The sequence below is a fragment of the Candoia aspera genome, chromosome 8 (assembly GCF_035149785.1).
Source record: "Candoia aspera isolate rCanAsp1 chromosome 8, rCanAsp1.hap2, whole genome shotgun sequence".
NCBI lineage: Eukaryota > Metazoa > Chordata > Lepidosauria > Squamata > Boidae > Candoia > Candoia aspera.
Genome location: NC_086160.1, coordinates 58,555,827 through 58,577,262, shown reverse-complemented (window position 1 = coordinate 58,577,262; position 21,436 = coordinate 58,555,827). Strand labels below are relative to the sequence as shown.

Here is a 21,436-nt window from a genome sequence, read left to right as displayed (position 1 = left end):
TCTCTTGATTGGCTCGTACAATAATATCTATTTGTTTTTCCCTTTTGTCGATGGCTTCATAACTTGCAACAGCCTACAATATTGACACAGACACTTGGTAGCTTGCATAATGCTTACCCAAGGAAAATATCTGTATTTCTATAATGAAATGTAAAGGGCAAGCAGAAAGAGGACATAAAAAAAAAGATTCCTGTTCTGACCAGTTACAACATGATTTATTAGATCAGTTGGGGGTGCAGGGTACTGAAGAAATACCAAGAAGAGGGCAATTGACACAGCCAGCTCATTCAGTCTAATCTAGTGGGTTAGATTTTTATCCATTCAATCATGTCTGATTCTCGGAGACTCCCTGGACAAGTCCCTGCAGTTTTCTTGGCAAGATTTTTCAGAAGTAGTTTGCCATTGCCTCCTTCCTAGGGCTGAGAGAGAGCGACTGGCCCAAGGTCACCCACCTGGCTTTGTGCCTAAGGCGGGACTAGAACTCACAGTCTCCCGGTTTCTAGCCTGGTGCCTTAACCACTACACCAAACTGATTATCATGGCTTAGATTTAGCCCAAGGTAAATCCACTGTTGCATTGGATTAAGCTGAATCAGTTCTTTGCACAACAACACGCAACTACTGTACTATCCAGTACAGGAGCCAGTAGAAAAGTATGCTGGTTTTAGGATGTGCTGATTACTCTTCCACCCCCTATTCTGCCTTGTCAATGAAACAGAAAAGAGCCGGGGGGGGGGGGGACAGAATTAGGATGGGGAACCCTCCTTTGATGCCAGTAGCTGCATCAGAAGACTCACCAGTCCCTCACTGTCAGTTCTCCGATCCCACAGAGTGGTCACATTATGGCCTTGGAGAACTGGCACAAGAGAAGCTGTTCTCCCCCATTTCTTCAACCATGGAGAGAAAAGACCTGGTTCCTCTTTTCCTCCCCTGAGGAGAAGTGGCTGTTCACTCCTTTTACCACAGAAGGCACCACCTGAAGAGCCTCTTTCCTCGCTACCCTTCCTCCATGGAAAGGAAGGTGGAAAATGATCTTCAACCAGCACCCACTCAGCAAAGTTGTCATACTCCCCCCCGCCCCCACCCCTGCTCCAGTGTATTAAGATCTTGAGCACATGGTAGTGGATGGGCGGTTAACATATCTTGAAAAATGTGCCCATGCAGCTTGCAGGTCAGGTCCTGCTGTACCTGGCCTGCCAGGGCCGGGGGGCAAAGATACCATGGGGGAATAGCAGCTACAGATCATCCCTTCCCCTGACAGCTCTGTGAAGCCAAAGAACCTCTTTGTGGCATTAGCAAACTGGTGATTAAGCAGTCTCTTCTCCTCATGACACAAACACACTTCTCTTATCATTCTTCCAAGCCCTGGTCACTGTCAGGGAATCTTTGGCCAGGTCTGGCAGGGTTGACAAGAAGTGAAAGAGATGGCCGCTTGCCTGGATTCTTCCCTGCCAAAAGGTGAATGGCCCTGAAGATCAGTGACCAGTGATCAGGGAGGCATGCACGCAGCATCCTTGGGGCCAACAGAAGCAGGGCAGGTCTCCATCCCTAAACTTTCCTGTGTACAAGGAGCCACAGTCAAGCCGCATGGCAAGAAAGCAGAGCAAAAAAAGATGAGTAGAGGCTGCCTCCTTGGGACAGGGTGGGCGAGAGGCAACATTAACCATTCATGTCCTCTATGTCCATTTGCTGAAACATCGCTGAACTGCAGTTAGTGGTTGTCTAGAGGAGTGCTTAGGTAGCCACAACCATATTGTGGGAATGTCCAAACTCAGTCACTGCCTGATTTTGTCCCCCTGGTCCTCCAAGAAAATTGCTGGAGAGAATAGCAATGAAAAAGCAATTTCTGTATGAAAGAACTCATTGCCACAGCTAGGTAGCATTGATTCACTGCAGTGGCAAAGCGAACCCTCTTCAGCCTGCCTGATCAATGGGAAAAGGCAAGTGATGCAACAAAGCCTTGCCAATATTGTCCTAACACAAAGGCTCATGAGCCTGGAAAAAGTGAATAGGGACTCATTATGCCCCTGATAGGTTAGTTTGAATAAGCTACCAGAACCAACCACCAGTCAACAGACATGAGCTGACATGGTTAAGCATAATCTGGGAACAAGACCTATCTATGAATTATGTATTTTAAGTAGAAATTATTGCTATATTTTGTGAACAGTACATACTTCCTTGTGTAATTGCTGCCTAGAAGACAATGGATGGTGTACAATACACCAAACTCTTTTGCTATTCAGGAACCATCCATTTCAGTGTGGCACATATCAAATTCTCACCCAAGAATAGGGCAAATGAATGGGATCAGCCCCAAAACCATATAATGAAATTGGTGCGGGTGGGCTAGGACAAAATAAAAAATGGAACTACTGAATTTTCAAATTCTCTATGTAATATTTGATAGCCTTCCTTTACAGCTTAAAATTTTGCATTCAAAAGTCAAGGAACCAAAATCTTCTATTTTGCTAGGCAAGAAGTGCATGTGGTCTTTGAAAGGAGGTGTGTGTGATTTTCAAAAGCTTCTGCCAGCCAAAACTTAGGTACCATTGTTAAGAGATAAACCACCCAACAACACACCTTATCCTGAAATATATCCAGTGTCACCAGTGTGCATGCTGGAATAACCTGATCTGGGCATGGTCCATGTTGGATACATGGTTATTGCCCAATTAGAAGCTGTCTTATCCATGGCAGTATATTGGGATATTTCATGAAGGACATAGAATATTGTGGCAATACAATCTTGTAATAATAAGTGCTTTGAGTGTAGAATATGAAAAGTGGATTTGTTCGTTTGTTTGACACAATATTGGTTGAAAAATAAACTTGTTGGGTAGATAAAAGGGAATCTATGGGCAAGTTTTGCATATGTGGGCTTTGCTGTGAGATTGAGATTCTATTGAAATATGCAACAGACATGCCACTAATGTACCCTCCTGCAGCAGACTGGACTAAATAAGTCTTTGCAGGGAAAAGAAAAACTGCAGAGAATTGGCAGGAACTGCAGCGTTCTATGAAAACAGCACTACCACTGAATCACAAGAATGGTGAACAGGTCATCTATGGAATATTTGCAGAAAATGAAATTGCACCATCTAGTGGCACACTCGCTTACAGTGTTGCCCATGGATTTCCTACACCAGACAATGGAATTTTCTTTATCCCCACAAAGAGATGTTAAATGAACATTTCTTTGAATTTTAGATGATGCAAGAAGAGACTTGTGACATCTTCTGGAAATTCTCTTATCAACTAATGGACAAACGTGATGAAGAAAACAAAGTTCAAAGATGGATTTCTTCCTGCCTCCCCAGCCCTGGACAGCTGGTTGTTTATCTACCAACAGAATTGAATTAATGGAAAAGACACCTAGAACAATGGTAGTGGAAAACTAGAAGTGATGAGCATTGGTAAGAGCTCATATTTGAGCTTACGTATGTAGTATCAATACGGTGAGGAAGCATCAGTTTTTCTTGTGCTTATATTGTCTGCAGATTCCTCCCTGATGGCCTAGTTCAGAGTTACTCAGATCTTTTTAGAGAAAGATGGGTAGTATAAAGTACCTGCAGGCATGCCAGATGAATTTGCAGGCTGCGCATATCTGCTCTGGGTTGGACATCAGTTGGGCAGTGTCTCTGCCCAACTGATGTCTGAACTCTGTGCTCTCTGTAGTCTGAACTCTGTGACCTGAGATCTTGACTCATATCCTGTCTGGCTCCTTTGGGCAACTAGCAAGGAATGAATAGCTGGATACAGGAGGTTGTTTATGCTTCTTGAGGGAGGGGCTTAAGGCTACCTCCTTTGAAAGCAATACACCCTGTATTGAAGCCATTTCCGAACCCAACCATATTTGATCACTTTTGTTTGGTCTTCAACTTTCTTCCTTTTTTAGTTTGTTGAGAAGGTGGTGAGGAACCAACTCCAGAGGTTCCTAGAGGAAGTGGATTATCAAGACCCTTTTCAGTCAGGATTCAGACCCTCAAGAGACACTCCTACTGTCCCAAATAAAATGACATGAAATAATTCCTTAAAATTTTGTAAGATCACAAATTTCATTTTGGCAATCTCTTTCAATTCAGTTCAGTTCAAAGATTCTTGCAAGATTTCAATGATCTCACACCATAAAGTCACAAGTTGTTAGCCTTCTCTTAGAAGATCTCATAGGGTTTTGCTAGTTCTTACATTGTATCTCACATATGATTTTAGCATTCTGTGCAAGGTTGGATGAAATTTTGTAATCTGGTAGGATTTTGGCCAGGATATTGGGCTGTAAAAGATTGATGACCCCTGCCTTAGTGTAATACAATGGCTGTGTTCACACTACAAGCTAACCTTACTTAGTTTTAACCTCTGTTGAGTGGTGTAGCTTGTTGAATAGCTCCAGTAAGTTCAGTTTGTTTAAGATTAAGTATATTACATGAATCCAAAAAATGGGTCAGACTGTGTATACTTTGAAAATGACTTAAAAAATGTTTGAATCTTGCATGAGCTCACCAGCAATTTGCTGTTCATTAAAATAGCTCACCAAAAGATGCTGCTGCTTTAAAAGTCACATTAACTTTAAGGAGTGGTTTCCTTAAAGCAGCAACATCTCCTTTCCAGGTTCACAGAGAAGTGGGGCTGAAAAATGTGGGGCTGTTTTAATGAGTGAGAGATTACATTTGATGGTCATCCTATCACCAACTTCACTCCTTATTTAGGAATGGCTTTTATCTGCTTTATTTTTAGCATCTGTTTTATTAAGTGAAGCTAAATATTTGTATAAATAATTATGCTTCCAGTAGTAAGCCATGAATTTCACAGAATTCTCTGTTTACAGTACAGTGTACAAGAAACCATGGGCTTACTTACATCTGTATATGGTGGGAAGATGTCATAAAAGAAGTGATGTACACAGAATGCTGGAGGAAAAAGATTCTTGGGTTCCAGTCCAAAGCTGCTGAGTTTTTATTTGCTTTTTTCTTAGCTGTTCAGGAAAGCGAAGAACAAAGAAAGCAAAATATAGGTTGAAAAGCTTATCAAATTGCCTGAGACAAGGGCTAAATGTATTGCAAGAATTGCTTTGCCTATTCAGAGAAAAATAGTTCAAAATCAGAAAAGCAAATCATTTGTCTCAACTGAAAAAGTGCAAGCAGCAGTAGAATAAGGAAGACCTCTTCACTGCACTCCACTAGATATATTAGAGATATTTTGTTTATATTGTATAATTTGGTAAGTACTCCTGATTTCCAGTATTGTTTTGCCTTGACCTTTAAGTAGAGTGAGGATGGCCACAGGGATGATTTAGACATGGTGGTTCCCTCAATTATGGGAAGATGTAGAGGCTCTGTTTGGCAAGTGCTAACAGAGCAAAAGGTTGCATAATAATTGAATTTGGGAAGAATGCCACCAAGATCCATGACAAACCAGGGATGGGGTGGAAAAGGGCATTCCTGGAATGCATGCAGACCTAAAGCATATCTTAATCAATTAATGAATATTATAATGACACTGTAACAAATGAAAAAAAACCTGAAATATTGAGAGGTCTCTTCAGATTGTGAGGTCGTAAGCTGTAGCTTGCTTACTTCATAGCTATATCCATTTCTAGGTAGCAATAAAGCAGCCAATAGCATCTATAAGCACAAGGGATGAACAGGTTCAGTGTTCTTGAATTGAACCTGATATGCTTCTCCTACATTTTAATTCTGCATTTCTCCATTGTTTCCTATAACCAGTCTTCCCTAGGAAGGGATTGGATTCAAAATTAATGAAGGACAAATGGGTTGAAAATTAATTAGGGAACCTCCTCAGCAGATAAATATTTTGTAGTTATCTCTTATGATTAAAGCATCTCACAAACTGCCAATTATGGATGTAACTCCATCAGTTAACTGCTACTAAAAGGTGGTAGCAAGCTTGTTTTCCAGAAAATGATAGGACAGAATAGTACTTGAACATTTTGTTTCATGGCTTGGGTTTTATAAAGCCCAGATACTTTTTCCTTATTTATTGGCAGCTGTGAATCTGGGTTAGCTACTGTGCTCCTGTGATGGAAGGTTTCATAGGTTTCAGCCCTTTAGTGCAATGGTTAAGCCAGAATTTAGCAGTTGTACACATCTAGTTTTGGTAGCCCTACATGGACTGCCATTTCTCCTGCTGACTATGGATCTATGCAGTGGGGATATGTCCAGAGAAGGGGAGAAGCTGGAACCAAAACAGGAAGAATTACTCATGTGCCCAAGTTCCAGGTCATAGGAATAATATTTGGCAGGCTACCTTTTTGCAAAGATTGTGTGGGGCCTGAGCAGTTGGCAGGAGCTATGCTGGGGTGGTGGTAGGATCAGTGCCTTTATATATATATATATAGCCACCCATCTCACAGCGGTGACTCTGGGAGGCATACAAAATTAAAACAGCAACAATTCCACAATGTAAAGCACAATGTCCAAGGTTAAAACAATAATCTCATTTTTTTTTTAAAAGGGAAAACAATTAGACATAGTTAAGCATAGCCTTGTGTGTAAATGGAGCTCCTTTTCTTTAGCCCCAAGTCCTAAAATAGTCGTAAAATAGCATATTTGGCCAATTTCCTATATATATAGTACTGCAGAGTTTTATTGTTAATTAAATCCTTGCCAAGGTTATGAATCAAATATCTGCAGCATTACAAATATTATGGCATATATATGTTCATTCCATTTCAGGAAGGTGAATAGTTGTATAGACTCCAACTTATATAGACTTACACAGTGTTGAGCTTATTCTCTTGGAATGAGACTAACACCATTTCTGTAGGATAAGATTTATTTTCAAATGTACACAGGAAGACTTCCTGTTAACCACAAAAACCCCAATTTAGTAATGGTCCTGTGATGGGAGATAGTATCAAACCCACAGGTGCAATGGGGTCTGTGTGTGTTCTGTATAGAGTGAATATTCCATACTAATCTGCTCTATATTTGTCATGTATAATAGTCTATGGTAACACATGTAAGAAACAGACTTGGATGAAGGAAAAGTAAGTCCTCTCTGTTCATGCCCTCCTAGGGCCAGCTTAGCTCTCATTTCTCAGCTATCAGGTGTGTTCATCCTAGGACAGTACCAACTAGACCCACAGTTATTCAAGGTTACAGAATTGGAAGCTATCCTGGAAGACAGTTTGATCAACCTCCATCCCATAATACTATGATACCTTGATGTGTATGAGTGTTTGTTTGATGTGTATGAATCGTTGTTCCCCTCTATTTCCAGCATTAGAGCTCTCTCCAGGAGATGCTGCAACCAATCTTTGCCCCAGGAATAACTGCATGGAAAAAAGCAAAGCTTTAAGATGAATATCAATTTCCGATCTCAGCCTGAGCCTCAACTGAACTACAAAGGAACTACAAGGCAGAAGTCAAGTGACCCCATACAAGGGACAAGAACTTACTTTGTTTGTAGACACTCCCCACATCCCAAAACAGTATGTCACATTAAAGGTAAAGCTCCCTCCCTCCCAAAAGCCCATATGGCTAATTTCTGTTCTCACTTATGGTTTTCTGAATAGAAACATTGGCTGAGTTCACATATTGTATTAAACTGTGCTTTGTTTCAACCATGGTTTCTTTACTAACTGATTGGGATCACTCTTCACTCCAAACCATAAGCTATGATTTACAAATCATGATGTGTAGGTTTATATAATATGGCTTAGATTGATCAACTGAGAGATATTTGGCATCTCAGGTTCACTAGCAATAACTAACTATGAAACCCTGGAATATAAATTAAGTTGTTTGATGCAGTAAATCACCACCAGCCAGTTAATGAATTAATAAATGGGTATTTTGGCAAACTAGAGTTCACTAAACTGAAGCTTTCTCCTTTTGTGAGATTTTGTGAAATTCATAAATGGATAATGTTGGTTCAGATAAGTATGTTGGATGCTGAAGCATTACATGATTGATCTTAGAGTTTTCATACTGACTGAAGTCAACTCAAATGTGAAGCTCCTCAGCGGAGTTAGTTCAAATATGCTTGGGCAAGGCTGCATCTGGAACAACAGCATTTAATATAGTGAGTATTCCTCTGGGATGATTAATCTGTGCTGGTTCATTTATCCATTTAGCAAAATTATATGACTGTACAGCCATGTAAATAACATTTAGATATGAACCATTTCTGTGTGCTGCATAGTCATGGGTACTTGCCTATATAAGACCAAGATTCAATACCTTTATTCCCAATGTGTTTATACGAGGCAGACTTCCTACCCCACTTAACTTAAATTTTAAAAAACAATTTGAATTAAAAGTAGTCTTTAATTATAGTTTTGCAAAGCAAAATGCAACTTTCAAAAATTGCCTTCACTGATACCTCTGGCCTCCTATATCTCTCAGAAGCATTCTAAGAAAATGAAAATGGACTATAGCTCTGTTGCCTTGTTTTGCTGTAGCACATCCAGAAAAAAGAGAAGATAGTCAAGTTAGAATAGTAAAAAAGATCTTGGCACAGGCGGGAAGGGGTTGCAGGGGGCAACCTCCCTGGTTTGCATTCTGGTAATTTACTGTTTGCATCATGACCACTAAGGCCTTTTCTTTGGTGAAAGCAACCACAACATATTCTTAAAGTTCCTAATATACTCAGTGGCCCCAAAAGATTGCCTGCCCATTATGCCAAACAAAATTACGCACCTGAGAAAATATTAAATGCACATTTTCTTGCCCAGGATTAAATGATGCACCTATCTGTGTTGTACGAGACCGAGCATACAATGAAAGACATTTCATCACCCCAGGCTCAGAACACAGTCAGCCTTACGGGCATGTTGGAACTGCAGCAGATAAGACTTTCCCCAGCAATGCTCTACCAAGCCTGATACCAGGGCAAATCAAGGCAAATGTTCCACGTAAGTAATATGCAAGACTGCAAAGCCACTGAGGCTTGAATCCTTCCTTCAAAGTTACAATCTGAGTTTTCCCTTTGAGACATCAAATGACATCTTAGCCTTTCACATCTATATTATTTTTTTCCATGCTTTCAGTAGAAATGAATGGCTGAAGAGCACTAAGACGAAGCCTAGTCTAAGTGAAGTCTCTGCCATCCCTGGGTGGTTTATAACTAGAGATCCAAAAGATAAATGAGACAGAGAAGCAACTAAAAGGCCAACCTGAGATGCTGTTTAAAAACTGGACCAGCCTACTACAATTTACTTTGTGTTTCTCAAGGTTGATGAACAATTTTTTGTTGTGGTGAATTATAGTAGAGGACTATGAATGGTTTGCAAAAAGGTGTATTCACTAGCATGTATATATTGCTATCACTACAATATTGCACATTTGAATTTGGGTATCTATTTCCCCATTCCCAACTAATAAAAACACTACACATTATTGAATTTTTCAATAGAAGTTTTATTAGCTGCTCATCCTTCTTAATTTCAACTTTAACATTTTAAAAATCTTCATTATATTCCAGATCTTACTGGAAATGAATTTGCAGAGCTAACGAAGCGAGCAGAAAATACTCCTCTCTTAAAGAAAAGGGTAAGGAGTCCTCTACCGTCATTATAATTAAACCAGTCAGGACTTCTTGTTTTGATTGCATACAGTCGTCACCATCTTACAATCATGCCACCCAAATAGCCAAATTTCAGCAATGCTTCTATTCTGAAGAAATGACTGGGGAAAGAGATGATTTCTTCTGATTTACATGGATGTAGTATCTGTGGGAGAGCCAATTTGGTGTACTGGTTAAGGAATCAGGCTAGAAACCGGGAGACCGTGAGTTCCAGTTCCACCTTAGGCACAAAACTAGCTGGGTGACCTTGGGCCAGTCCCTCTCTCTCAGCCCTAAGAAGGAGGCAATGGCAAACTACTCCTGAAAAATATTGATTCAAAGGTGCACGCATGCATGCGCACAAACACACACACACACACACTTAATTGTAGAAATGGGGGTTTACCTATAGATTTCTCTAGCAACTGGTGTGATTAGGAGACTGGATCTGACATTTAGCTATATGCAGGTATACCCCCATTTTCACCAAGAGGCATAAAGATAATTCTTTTGTCTCCAAGACAAACCTGTCAGATAGATCAGGAGCTGAAGCCACGTCTCCTCAGGGTGGAAGAAAAGGGTCACACAGTTAGTTCTTCCCCAACTTGGCTGATGGCTTGAGCCCTACAAAGATCTCCCTTCACCTCCTCAGATGTACCCCTTTCCCATATCACACCACACCACAACAGAAGCATAGCAAATTTGGAAAGATGCATTTTGTTCTCATCTATATTTGCTGCCTCTCTTTGTATGATACTTTATCATCAGGATGACCCTCTGAGAAAATACTTAGGAGACCGTCCACAAAGTAGGACTGCTCAGGACCTCCATCTTTTCCCTCTTCATAAACCAGACATCAGGGGAAATATTAATTATACCCCACACTATCTGGATCAGGAAATAAAAGTAAGATATGATCAGTAAGCAGTTCTTCTATATATTACATGAGTATCTTATGTTAAGATAAGAAGGAAACATTTAAGTACTTCCAGGCTGGCATTTTACTCAATCAGTAGTACTTGAATTGCAATAACTGAAGCTTACTTCTAAATAAACTTGGGATTATACTTGCAGTTTGAAACTACCTCATTCATTTACACTGCTGTGAAGATGATGCCCAATAAAAGGAAGTGCTCAGATAGCACCTGTTGACAGCTTCTTGAACAAGCTGCATTTTTTCCCCAGCATTGCACACTTTGCCCCATAGAGATGATGCATTTGCTTTAAGGAGTTGCTGACAGGTGCTACCTGCTTGCCCGTACATGGCCTAAGCATCTTTTCCCCTTTGAATCTAAAGCACTGCACAGCCCAATGGGTTATGAATTTGATTTCATGTTGGCCACAGAGGAACAATGCTTAGAAGACAGATTAAAGGAATATTTCAGTGAAACAGTAGAATGCACGGTAACTTCCCTCTTAACATTCCAGGAAGTTCTGCAGTAGTCTTATTGTCCTTTGAATTGTTTGCATTGTCTAATGGAACTATCAGTAAAAAATGCAGGTGGTAGATGAATTTATTTATTTATATTTCAAATTTTGTCACTGCCCATCTCACTCCAAGAGCAACTCTGGGCAGTTTACAATAAAACTGGAATAAAGATTAAAACACAATAAAAACAATATTCTTAAATAAAAATGTAAATATAAAATCCATGATAGAGATGTTAAAAAGTTCTTAAGTTAAATTCATTTAATTCATGGGAGTCTCATCAAGGCGCTAACCACTCCCAAGATTGATTACCCCTCCTCACGCCCCACGTGAGATGGCAGAGCCAGGTCTTCACTCCTTTCTGAAGGGCCAGGAAAGAGGGGGGCTGCCTTACCTCTGGGGGAAGAAAGTTCCATAGGTCGGGGGCCAGGGCAGAGAAGGCTCTCTTCCTGGGCTCTGCCTATCGACAGTCTCTCATGGATGGGGTCCATAACACGCCCTCTCTGCCTGAGCAGGTGGGAAGGGTCGATGCAATGGGGGTGAGACAGCCCCTCAAGTAACCTGGCCCCATGCCATGTAGGGCTTTAGAGGTGATGACCAACACCTTGATTGGACCCGGAAGCAAACTGGCACCCAATGCAGCTCCCGCAGCAGAGGTGTTATGTGTGCCATTCTTGAGGCACCCCAGACTGCTCGCGTGGCCACATTTTGAACCAGCTGTAGCTTCCAGATACTCTGCAAGTGTAGCCCCATGTACAGGCATTGCAATAGTCTATAAGGGAGATGACTGGGGCATGAGTGACCGACCAGAGGGCTTCCCAATCCAGGAAGGGGTGTAATTGGTGCACAACACAAAGCTGTGCAAAGGCCCTCCTGGCCATGACTGCCACTTGCTCTTTGAGCAGGAGTCGTGAGTCCAGGAGAACCCCCAGATTCTGTACCGGGTCTGTCTGGGGCAGTGCAACCCCATCTAGAACTTAAGATGGTAAATTCCGAGATATAGAGGAGCCCCCAACCCACAGCCACTCCATCTTACCAGGGTTCAGCTGAAGCCAGTTGTTTCCCATCTAGATCCCTACAGTCTCCAGGCACTGAGAGAGGGTAGTCACAGCATCACTTAAATCAGCCAGGGTTGAGATATATAATTGGGTATCATCTGCAAATTATTGGGAACTGAATGCAGATAAATGCTTAAAACGTCTTTATAACCCATAAATGTCCTAGGACATCTGTCCCCAACCATGGTATCCTCCACATACATAGACTTAAACTTCCAAAACTCACCAGTGGTCATGCTGGAAGAATTTAACTCCACATGAGTGGAGGATACCCACCCTGGGGAAGGCTGCAATAGAATCCGAGAAGGCACTGTTTCCATCACTAATTGATGTGGTCATAAACCACAATGTCACGTGACCACACCATTTAGCATTGGCAGTTCTGGCAGTCCCTGGTTACTGTTGGTAACGAAATCACTGTGGGTCACATGAACACAACTTATGACTTCCTGCTGGCTTTCCCATCGATTTTGCTTGTGGGAAGCTGGCAGGGAAAGTTGCAAATAGCAATCATGTGACTGTGGGACACTGTGATGGTCGGAAATACAGGCCAGTTACCAAGCACCCAGATCATGATCATGTGACTACTGGGGCACTGCAATGGCTGGAACTTCAAGGACCAGTTGTAAGTACCACTAATTCAGTGCTGTCACAAGTTTGAATGGTCGCTGAACAAGTGGTCGTTAAATGAGGACCACCTGTATTAATATTGCCTTACTTAGTTAATGGCACCTAAGAAACCAATAGTGGTGGACCTTTTTTTTCTTAGGCTATGATATTTGGGCAACAAATATCAGGATGATCATTAAATGGCAATAAAGAATAAAGATTTCACCAGGCTAGAAACTGGGAGACCATGAGACCTAATCCTGATTTAAGTACAAAGCCATCTGGGTGACCTTGGGCCAGTTACTCTTTCTCAGCCCTAGGAAGGAGGCAAGGGCAAACCACTTCTGCAAGGGCTTGTTCAAGCAGTCACCAGGAGTCAACACTGACTTGGAGGCGCCAAAAAAAAAAAAAAAGGTTGGCTAGATTTTTGCAGCCTGGATACTGTAGCCCTATTCTTTCCATCAGTCTCCACATGATTTTTCTTAAATTCAGAATCCACTGGAAACTGCCTTTTGCAATTTTGCCCAGGTGCATGAAAATGTTGTACTGTCTTTGTCAAAGTCACAGGGATTGTACTCCCTATTCTGTGGGACAACATCAAAGTTTGGGTAAAGTTCTATGTGAAAATACATTGTATTTTTACTGTTATGCCATTCATCAAAATACCTGCCTTTTTCTACCAGCTTAGATATCTGGAATCTTAGAAAACTGAAGTCTGCAACCATGATGTTATGTGTTATACATTATGAACGTTAAGTAATATATTTTCCATTTTACACCCAGCGCTTATATATTTTATTGTAAACCGCCCAGAGTCCCCTTTTCCGGAGAGATGGGCAGTGATAGAAATTTGAAGAATAAATAAAATAAATAAATAATTTGTACTGATGTTTGGCTCAGTATAAACCCAGTCAGAGATGAAATCAATAGAATTCTAAAAAGAAAAATATTGATATCTTTTTGGCAATAGTGTCTGATTTTTAAAAACATCATAGTTCTAACTTGACCTGGAACATCAAAAAGGTAAATAGATTTGTACAATAAGACAGTCAAAACTACTGCCTAACATGACCATCTTGATGTTCTTTTTCTAGGTCCTAGAAAAACTCTGTGACATTTTACAGGCAGATACTGTTGCAGATATCCGAAAGTGGATATCAAAAGCAAGTGTGAAAGGTAAGAGAACACATGTTATAGTTGCACACAATCAGAATGTTTTTTGTTTTGTTTATTGTGTCAATTATCAACAAACCACATTATGTTTTTAAAAAAGTAACTCTGATATTAGATCTGTGCACAATACACTTGGAAAATAACTTGGAAGAGCTTCTTTGGAATGTTTTGCTATTCCTTAAAGCAACACATCAGTTTTCAGGCTTTTACATGAACTTAAACATGCTGCTGCTGCTTTAAGGATCTGGCTCATTAAAGTTAATGTGACTGTTAAGATAGCCCTATCTTTTTTTCTCAGACTTACCCAGAAGTTTGAAAAATGGTGGGTTATATTAATGAATAGCCAAGAGGTGCTGTATTCACATGGAGACTGAAGTGCTTCTGAATCACTTTCAAAGCATGCTCAACCCTATTATACCTCAGAATTTATACAAAATGTCATAAGCAACTTCTGATCAGTACATCATTCCCTCTAGTAGGAAAACCCAGTCGAGTGCCTATTAGTCCAGAAGCAAAACAAGACCACCCCAAAACTAGAAAAAAGCTTTTTCTGCACACTCTAAGGATTGCCTAAGTAGGGAGAATTTGTATTTGCACATTAAAAAAAATAAAAAATATGTGATTTGTGAAGCCGGCCATTGTGGTTTTTAAACATAGGATAGAATCAAAAAATTGGAATGGGCCATTTGGGTCACTGAGTTCAACTCCATGCTCAGGGCAGGAACTGAAAATAAACCATCCCCAGAAGATGGTTGTTTAACCCCTGCTTGAACACATCCAATGAAGTAAGCTTGCCAACTCCATTAATAATTTGTTGCATTGTTGAACTGCTCTTAATGTGAGGAAGTTTTTCCTAAATTCAGTTGAATATAAAACGTAGCAGGTAATATTTGTCATATATTATTATTATTATTATTATTATTATTATTATTAACATTTATTATGTCTGCCCACTCCAAAAGACTTTGTGATGTGATGTGATGTGATGTGATGTGATGATGTGATGTTGTTATGTTATGTTAATAAACTGTGGCATCCACAAGAGGATGAAAAAATCAAGATGATGGCTACGACTGTGTGACTGACATCTTGACCTTTTTATTCCTCCTGCGGATACTCTTGTTAATAAAGTTTGGACTCATTTTTAAAAGTTTTATGGAAAAAATAACTATATGGAAATAATCTTGAAAATATTTTATTTCATTCAGGAAGAAAGAAGACTCTCACTCTTGCATCCTTTTAAGTCATCTCAGCTAGATATAGGACTAGATCTGATGTGGTAGACAAGCTGCATATTGAAGCACAATGATGTGCAGATACAGGATGAGCCTTAAACATTGTTTCTAGGAAAATCCTCTAGGTTACACATGTGTGGAATACTCTCTAATTTTGAAAGAGGATGAAGGAAGCATCCTTCAGCTACAGGGTGAGGGAAACAGAGTTTGCCACATTGGCTCTGTCTCTTAATCAACTTTCTGCATGTACCCACACTCTCAGTCACAAAGCATACCACACTGAGTGACACTTATACATGAGCAAATGCTCACCACAGAGCCAAAAGGTGAGTTGCAAAACGTACCTTTTAAACTGCCCCTATATTCTTTGCATTTTAGAGAAGGAGTTTGTATCCAATTTCATACGCTCAGATATGACCAGCCGAGATCTGTTGAATTATAAGCAAACACCACAGATTGAAAGTGAAGCTCCAAACATTCAGGCTTTGCTGAGGGCTCAGAAAGGAACACCTACTGAATGCTACCGGGCCAGGTAAACTCACAAAAAGTACACAAGTAATGGAGTTTGCATCATGGAAGTACGTGCTGTCACCTGTTTATCTGAAGCTTCTTAGGGCTCCTGCATGTATAATTTAATTGCTCATCATCTCAAGGGGAGCAGCCTGACTTTAACAAAATTATTTAAGGAAGTGTGAGAGTCAATGGAATGGGAAGGTCCAGGTCCTAATATTCCCTTAGGCACGGAAGCTGTCCGGGTGACTTTGGGCCAGTCACTCTCTCTCAGCCCTAGACTGGGAAGTTAAAAACCATCTATCTACCAATCTGTACTGGATGAATGTGATAGATTATGGCCCATAACCTTCAGTGAAGAGGACTTCGTCCTACAATGGGTTGATTTGGGTTGATAATATTTCAAGGCAAGTAATTTTGACACCTTCAGTGGTAATACTGCAAACTTACAGCTTGACCTGCCATAGATAAACTCATGATGCATTCTCCAAGAAGTGTGCACACACAAACAAAAAGAAAATGCACCGTGCTTTTTCCAAATGTGCATGATCATCATGTGTATGATGCCACATTGCTGGACTGCAAATTCTGCCTCTTTTGATAATGTATCATGATGTCATATGGATGTCCCAAAGGGGCAGAGCCTGCAACGTGATGCTGCTTTGTCATTTTTGTCATGACAAAAGCAGCTGGAGCTGGAATGCCCATGGAAATGGAGATAATATCCCATTAGTAGTGTGGTATTTTTATTTAGTATGTACTTAATATTTAACTTCAGCACATCATCTATTTTTCAGGATGAGAGATATATAACTTATAGTGCACGGGAACACCCATCATGCAGATATTGTCACCCCTATGTAGATACAACTGCTTTCAACCAATTGTGGCTTCTCTGTGTTTTTTAAATACAGCATTGCAGTATTATTAATTTGGCAATACGCTTCAATGAGAAGGTGCATGTTATTTATATCAGTAGGGAACACTGTCTGGGGAATTTTCTGTAGGCATGGTGAAATGGGTTAGAAGACACTAAAATCTAGTCTGCTGATAAAGCTAATTTCTGAAATCAAACAGCAAATTATCATGGAGACAAGTGGGAAGGGCACAATCTGTCATGAGTACTGATGGTGAGCAGGAGGAGGCCCCTATCCAGGGGGAAAAAAACATGCATATTTTAGAGGTTTTGAACTTTACGTTTTTCCCCCTGGTTAGGGCCCCCCTCCTGCTCACCATCAGTACTCATGACACAACCTCTCATCAGTGATTATTCAATAGAGGATTGCTACCAGAAGGTTTTACACACTAAAGGATTATGGATCCTTCTATTCAACTTCCTGCCTACCTACATATTTATATTAGTTCTTTTCCTGGGATCCTTTTCTTATTAAAGTCACACTAAATTTAATGTTAGATTTGTACAGAATGGTTAAACGATCTTACTTCCATTTAGGACTTCAAGCCAAGGATTGCTAGCCAATAAAGGATCAAGACCTGGTAGGTATACATTTCGGCCCTAAAATATTAGCTCATAAATATTTTAAATTAAAAATAGCAAGGAAAACAGTATCAGGCTGCTGCTTAGTGTCTGCATAATTGCTTAATTAAGGCAGCTTTTTCATTAGATGTGTAGACAAGAAAATTCCAGTTCTTAAAGTAAACTAGAGTTTTGGTTCTGAACATTTCTTTCAGAAACGGAAAGAAGTAATTTACTTGCAAAGACAGAGAAAATAAATGAGAATGTACCATTACAGGATCTTCCCAGCAGCCCTGCAAAGCCATCAAGTAACCCCCAGTCTCCTTTATCAACCCAAACCAGCACCCATTTGTTATACCGCAAGGCTCTCTCTAAAAGGACTCAGTCTTAATTAGGAGGAAAGACTATTCTTCCAACCTGTTTTGTTCCTGAGAGTCTCTGAAAACCAGCATGACATTTTCTTGGTGGATAACATGTTCTAAGTCTCTGACAGTTACATCCAGACCTAAGCCCAAATCTTGAACATTAATACAGTGAACCAATAATAAAAATGCTAAATAAAGGTATTTTATTCTTCTTTATAAGAGCTCATGACTTGTGTTTGATATTTGTAGAAGACATAACTGACATTTTCATTATTTCAGAATACAAATAATGAAGTAATTTACTTCTTTGTAACTTTTAGCATTCTGAATGCATTTTGCATTGAGGATAAACTCTGGGAAAGATTGTCAACACTTTAACATCTTAAATTATCTTCTGTTTTGTTCATTTAAAAATGAATTATTTTGTTTTGTACTTACCAAAGAAACTGTTTGCTTCATTTAAAGATGGAGATAGTGTTGTTTAACTGTTTAATTTCATAGTTTCAACAATGGAAATTCAGCAATTGCATGCTTAGTCATTTCTCCTTTCCAACAATCCTTTGAAGAATATTGGTGCTGCCTGAAGCTACCTTCATAAGTGATAGGTTTCAATATGCCTATAGCAGCATATTGTTACAATCCAAAACTGGAACAATATGCAGACATGCCTAAAATTCCTACTTTTTTTCTGGAGGAGCTGGATGGGGCTTTTCTACCTTTATCTTAAGAGCTCTGAAAGACCTGAAATCATGTATACTATCATCTTAAATGTTGCTTTAAAATGGATTCGGGATTTTTTTTCTTATGCCTGATGTGGCTATCATTGTATTTTTAAAAAGTAGGATAACTTCTTTAATCTTATTTCAGATTACTATTTCTTAAAATGGCCACTGCACAATTCTTCAGTAGTATATCAGTGTACTTATATTAAGTCAGTTCACATCAAAATGGTTTATTGGGCAGAAATCATTAAGGGCTCTATGTCTATTGGCAGTTCTAGGATAACCCATCTGTTTGCTGATTTCAGTTATGTTAACTCAATGACAACTCCAAATGAATGGGAATACATTCTGCTTTCTTCCTCTGGATAACAAAAGTGCTTGCTACAGTGACTTTAAGTATCATATATACAGTACATTAATGAAACTCATACTGGAGAAAATCTATCTATGTGGTACCAACTTAACACCAACACATAATCAATTAATGAAACAGTTCTTTAAAATGAGCATTTGCTAATAGGTACTTACATGTCTGTTTTCACAGGCATTATTTCACAGATGGTAAATTAAGAATGACCATTTAATGATACATAGAATTCTGATGCATACTGTGCACATCTTTAGACCAAATGTAGCTTATGAGAGAGAATGAAAGCAGTAGTGCCATTTTTGGGCAGAAAGGAGAATTTTAACAAAGCTCCTTACTAAATCAAATTGTATATATGTTTGTTGAGAAATCCAAATCAACACTGCAGAAGCATCATACTCAAATGGATTATAGTTTCTGCATAAGCATAACACAGGGAGAGTATTTGTTAGTTTCACGTTCTGGCTAGAGCTCCTTATATCCCACAGAGCATCACTGTGTATCCTTATTTGTGTGTGAAGAGTATCAGTGCAATGGAATCCAAAGTAAGCTTCATGCATTTAATAATAAAATCTTCAGATTGATCTTGACTCATTGTCTTCATGGACTCATCCATGTAGTCTGCTTGGCAGTGATGCAGAATGTGTGTTTGTGTGTACAGTCATAGGAAAAAATAAGTACCCCCCATTGAAATGTTTTTAAACAGATATTTGATCTTCATTTCAACAATACTGATAAAGATGATATAACATCCCGCACCATTTACATGTTGCAATCCATTGTGTAATTTAAATAAACATAAATGCAAATTTCACATGTGGGAAAAGTAAATACACCCCAACATTTATCACTACCTCAAATACCTAAAATTAGAATTAGGTACATGTGGCAGGACGGTCATGAAATTGTAGGCACCCTTTAAGTGTTTTCCTTCCCCTTTAAGTCTAACACACCTCAGCGTAAGGAGGGCAGGGAGATGGTTAAAAGCCCTGGGTTTGGAACAGGTGGTGGTGGTGTGGGAGAAGCAGAAGGCAAGAGAGCAGCAGTCAAGGCTGGTAGCAAAGGTAGAGAAGGAGCAAGTGAGACTTTGTCCACTACTTAAAGGAGAACTGGGTTCTAAAGATAGCAGTAGAATTGTTGGTAGTGTTAGTAAGAGAATAGCTTAGCGATCTACACGCATTAGTTGGAATGGACATAGTTTAGAGTAGTAATAGTGATAGAAATATAGATTAGTTGGGAAGAAATATTGTATTAGTTGGTCACCTAGGTAGAACAAAAGCACTTTTATACTGTAACTAGTGGTTTTATAAGTAAAAGAACCCCCCAACATAAAAGGGGTGAACAAAAAGGTTTACCTGTTCAGTGTCTCATTTGGGAACATTTTGGTGAGTCTGAGTAAATAACCCTTGGGTATCAAAGGAACCTGTGACAGTACACCAGATGAGGTGGAAATGGTTAGAACATTGCTGAGAGAGGATCTGGGAAGAATCTGTCTTATTTAAACCAGACATTTAGTTTGGTTTGCTCTTTGTTGCTGAAGTGTGTGGTACCACCATGGCTGGATTGAAAGTGCTCTCTCGAGCCCTTCAGAAAGGTTATAGATGCTTATGAGTCTGGAAAGGGATTTTAAAAGATTGCCAAACAATTGGACACCGATCATTCCACTGTCTGGAAGATCATCTACAAATGAAGAAGATCTCAAGCAACTGCCAACTTGCCCAGGGCAGGCTGTCCCAGCAAGTTCAGCCTGGTAGCAGAACACAAGATACTGAAAGAAGTCTATAAGAACCCCACAATTTCGTCGTGCAACCTACGGGTAACTCTCATTACTCCTGATGCCAAAATGCATGTGTCTAGTATTAGAAAGAAGCTGCACAAATTAGATCTATGTGGGAGGTGTGCCACAAAGCAAAGATAGTTATTTGGCCACAGTACATGAAGACATAGTGGTTTAGGTGCTGGGTTAGAAACCAGGAGTCTGTGAGTTCTAGTCCCACCTTAGACACGAAAGCTGGCTGGGTGACTTTGGGCCAGTCACTCTCTCAGCCCAACTCACCTCACAGGGTTGTTGTTGTGGGGAAAATAGGAGGAGGGAATATTTGATATGTTCGCCACCTTGAATTATTTATAAAAATAATGACAGGATAATCAATAATATATTTGGCCAAAACCAAAAACAGCATTTCCCAAGAATGTGATACTAACTGTAAAGCATAGTGGTAGAAATGTTATGGTTTGAGGCTGCTTTGCTGCATCAGAGCCTGGGCAGCCCACTGTCATAGAATCCACTATGAATTCTTCATTGAACCAGAGGGTCTTGAGTATAATATGGGACCATGTCAGAAGACTGAAGCTCAACCAAAAGTGGACCTTGCAACATGACAATATCCTAAACATTCCAGTAAATCCACCAAGGAATGGCTGAAAAAGAAATGTAATGTTCTGGAATGGCTAAGTCAAGCCTGGATCTAAATTCCACCAAGATGCTGTGGGGTGATTTGAAATAGGCTGTGCATGTAAGAAACCTCTCAAACATCACACAGTTGAAAAAATTCTGCCTCCCAGTTGATGTCAAAGTTCTCAGCCCTGTCCTGAATGTTCCCAACTAATGCACAGTAATTTATTAACTCTAGCCTAAGGTTGCATGAAGAAAACTTATGCCTGTGTCCTCCAGTTCCCCTTCCACCCAGTATGCATGCACACCTGCTCCTTTGCTTACTTTAGTTGTCCACCAAAAGTAGCAGAACCAAAACAAGCTGTAACATAGAAATGAGAGCTACACAAGTCTATTCTAGTGCAGTGGTTACATTTCACTGTACTATAATAAAGTGTTATGGTCCTTCTGCAAACTTTCCCCAGACATTAACAGCTGAGTCTGCAGTCTTCAGGATCCTGTATGTCTCGGTCTACTGAGGAGTCAAATAGGCCAGTTTAAACAGTCATATATCAATGTCAGACAGTTCCTAA

The 21,436-nt window shown here is 39.9% G+C and overlaps 1 protein-coding gene across 1 annotated transcript; it reads left to right on the top strand.

Moving 5' to 3' along the window:
- The first annotated feature begins 7,317 nt into the window (after window positions 1-7,317).
- C8H4orf17 (chromosome 8 C4orf17 homolog) lies at window positions 7,318-17,622 on the top strand. Its single transcript, XM_063310734.1, has 7 exons — window positions 7,318-7,465; window positions 8,695-8,874; window positions 9,444-9,511; window positions 10,293-10,430; window positions 13,715-13,796; window positions 15,407-15,560; window positions 17,220-17,622. The coding sequence occupies exons 1-7, from the start codon at window positions 7,318-7,320 to the stop codon at window positions 17,404-17,406; spliced, it is 957 nt and encodes a 318-aa protein (XP_063166804.1). The 3' UTR covers window positions 17,407-17,622.
- The last annotated feature ends 3,814 nt before the right edge of the window (window positions 17,623-21,436 follow it).

Coding starts and splice junctions, on each gene's coding strand:
- C8H4orf17 (XM_063310734.1), top strand. CDS start 7,318: ATGAATATCAATTTCCGATCTCAGCCTGAGCCTCAACTGAACTACAAA. Junction 7,466..8,694: donor AACAGTATGTCACATTAAAG/GTAAAGCTCCCT, acceptor TTTCTTGCCCAG/GATTAAATGATGCACCTATC. Junction 10,431..13,714: donor ATCTGGATCAGGAAATAAAA/GTAAGATATGAT, acceptor TTCTTTTTCTAG/GTCCTAGAAAAACTCTGTGA.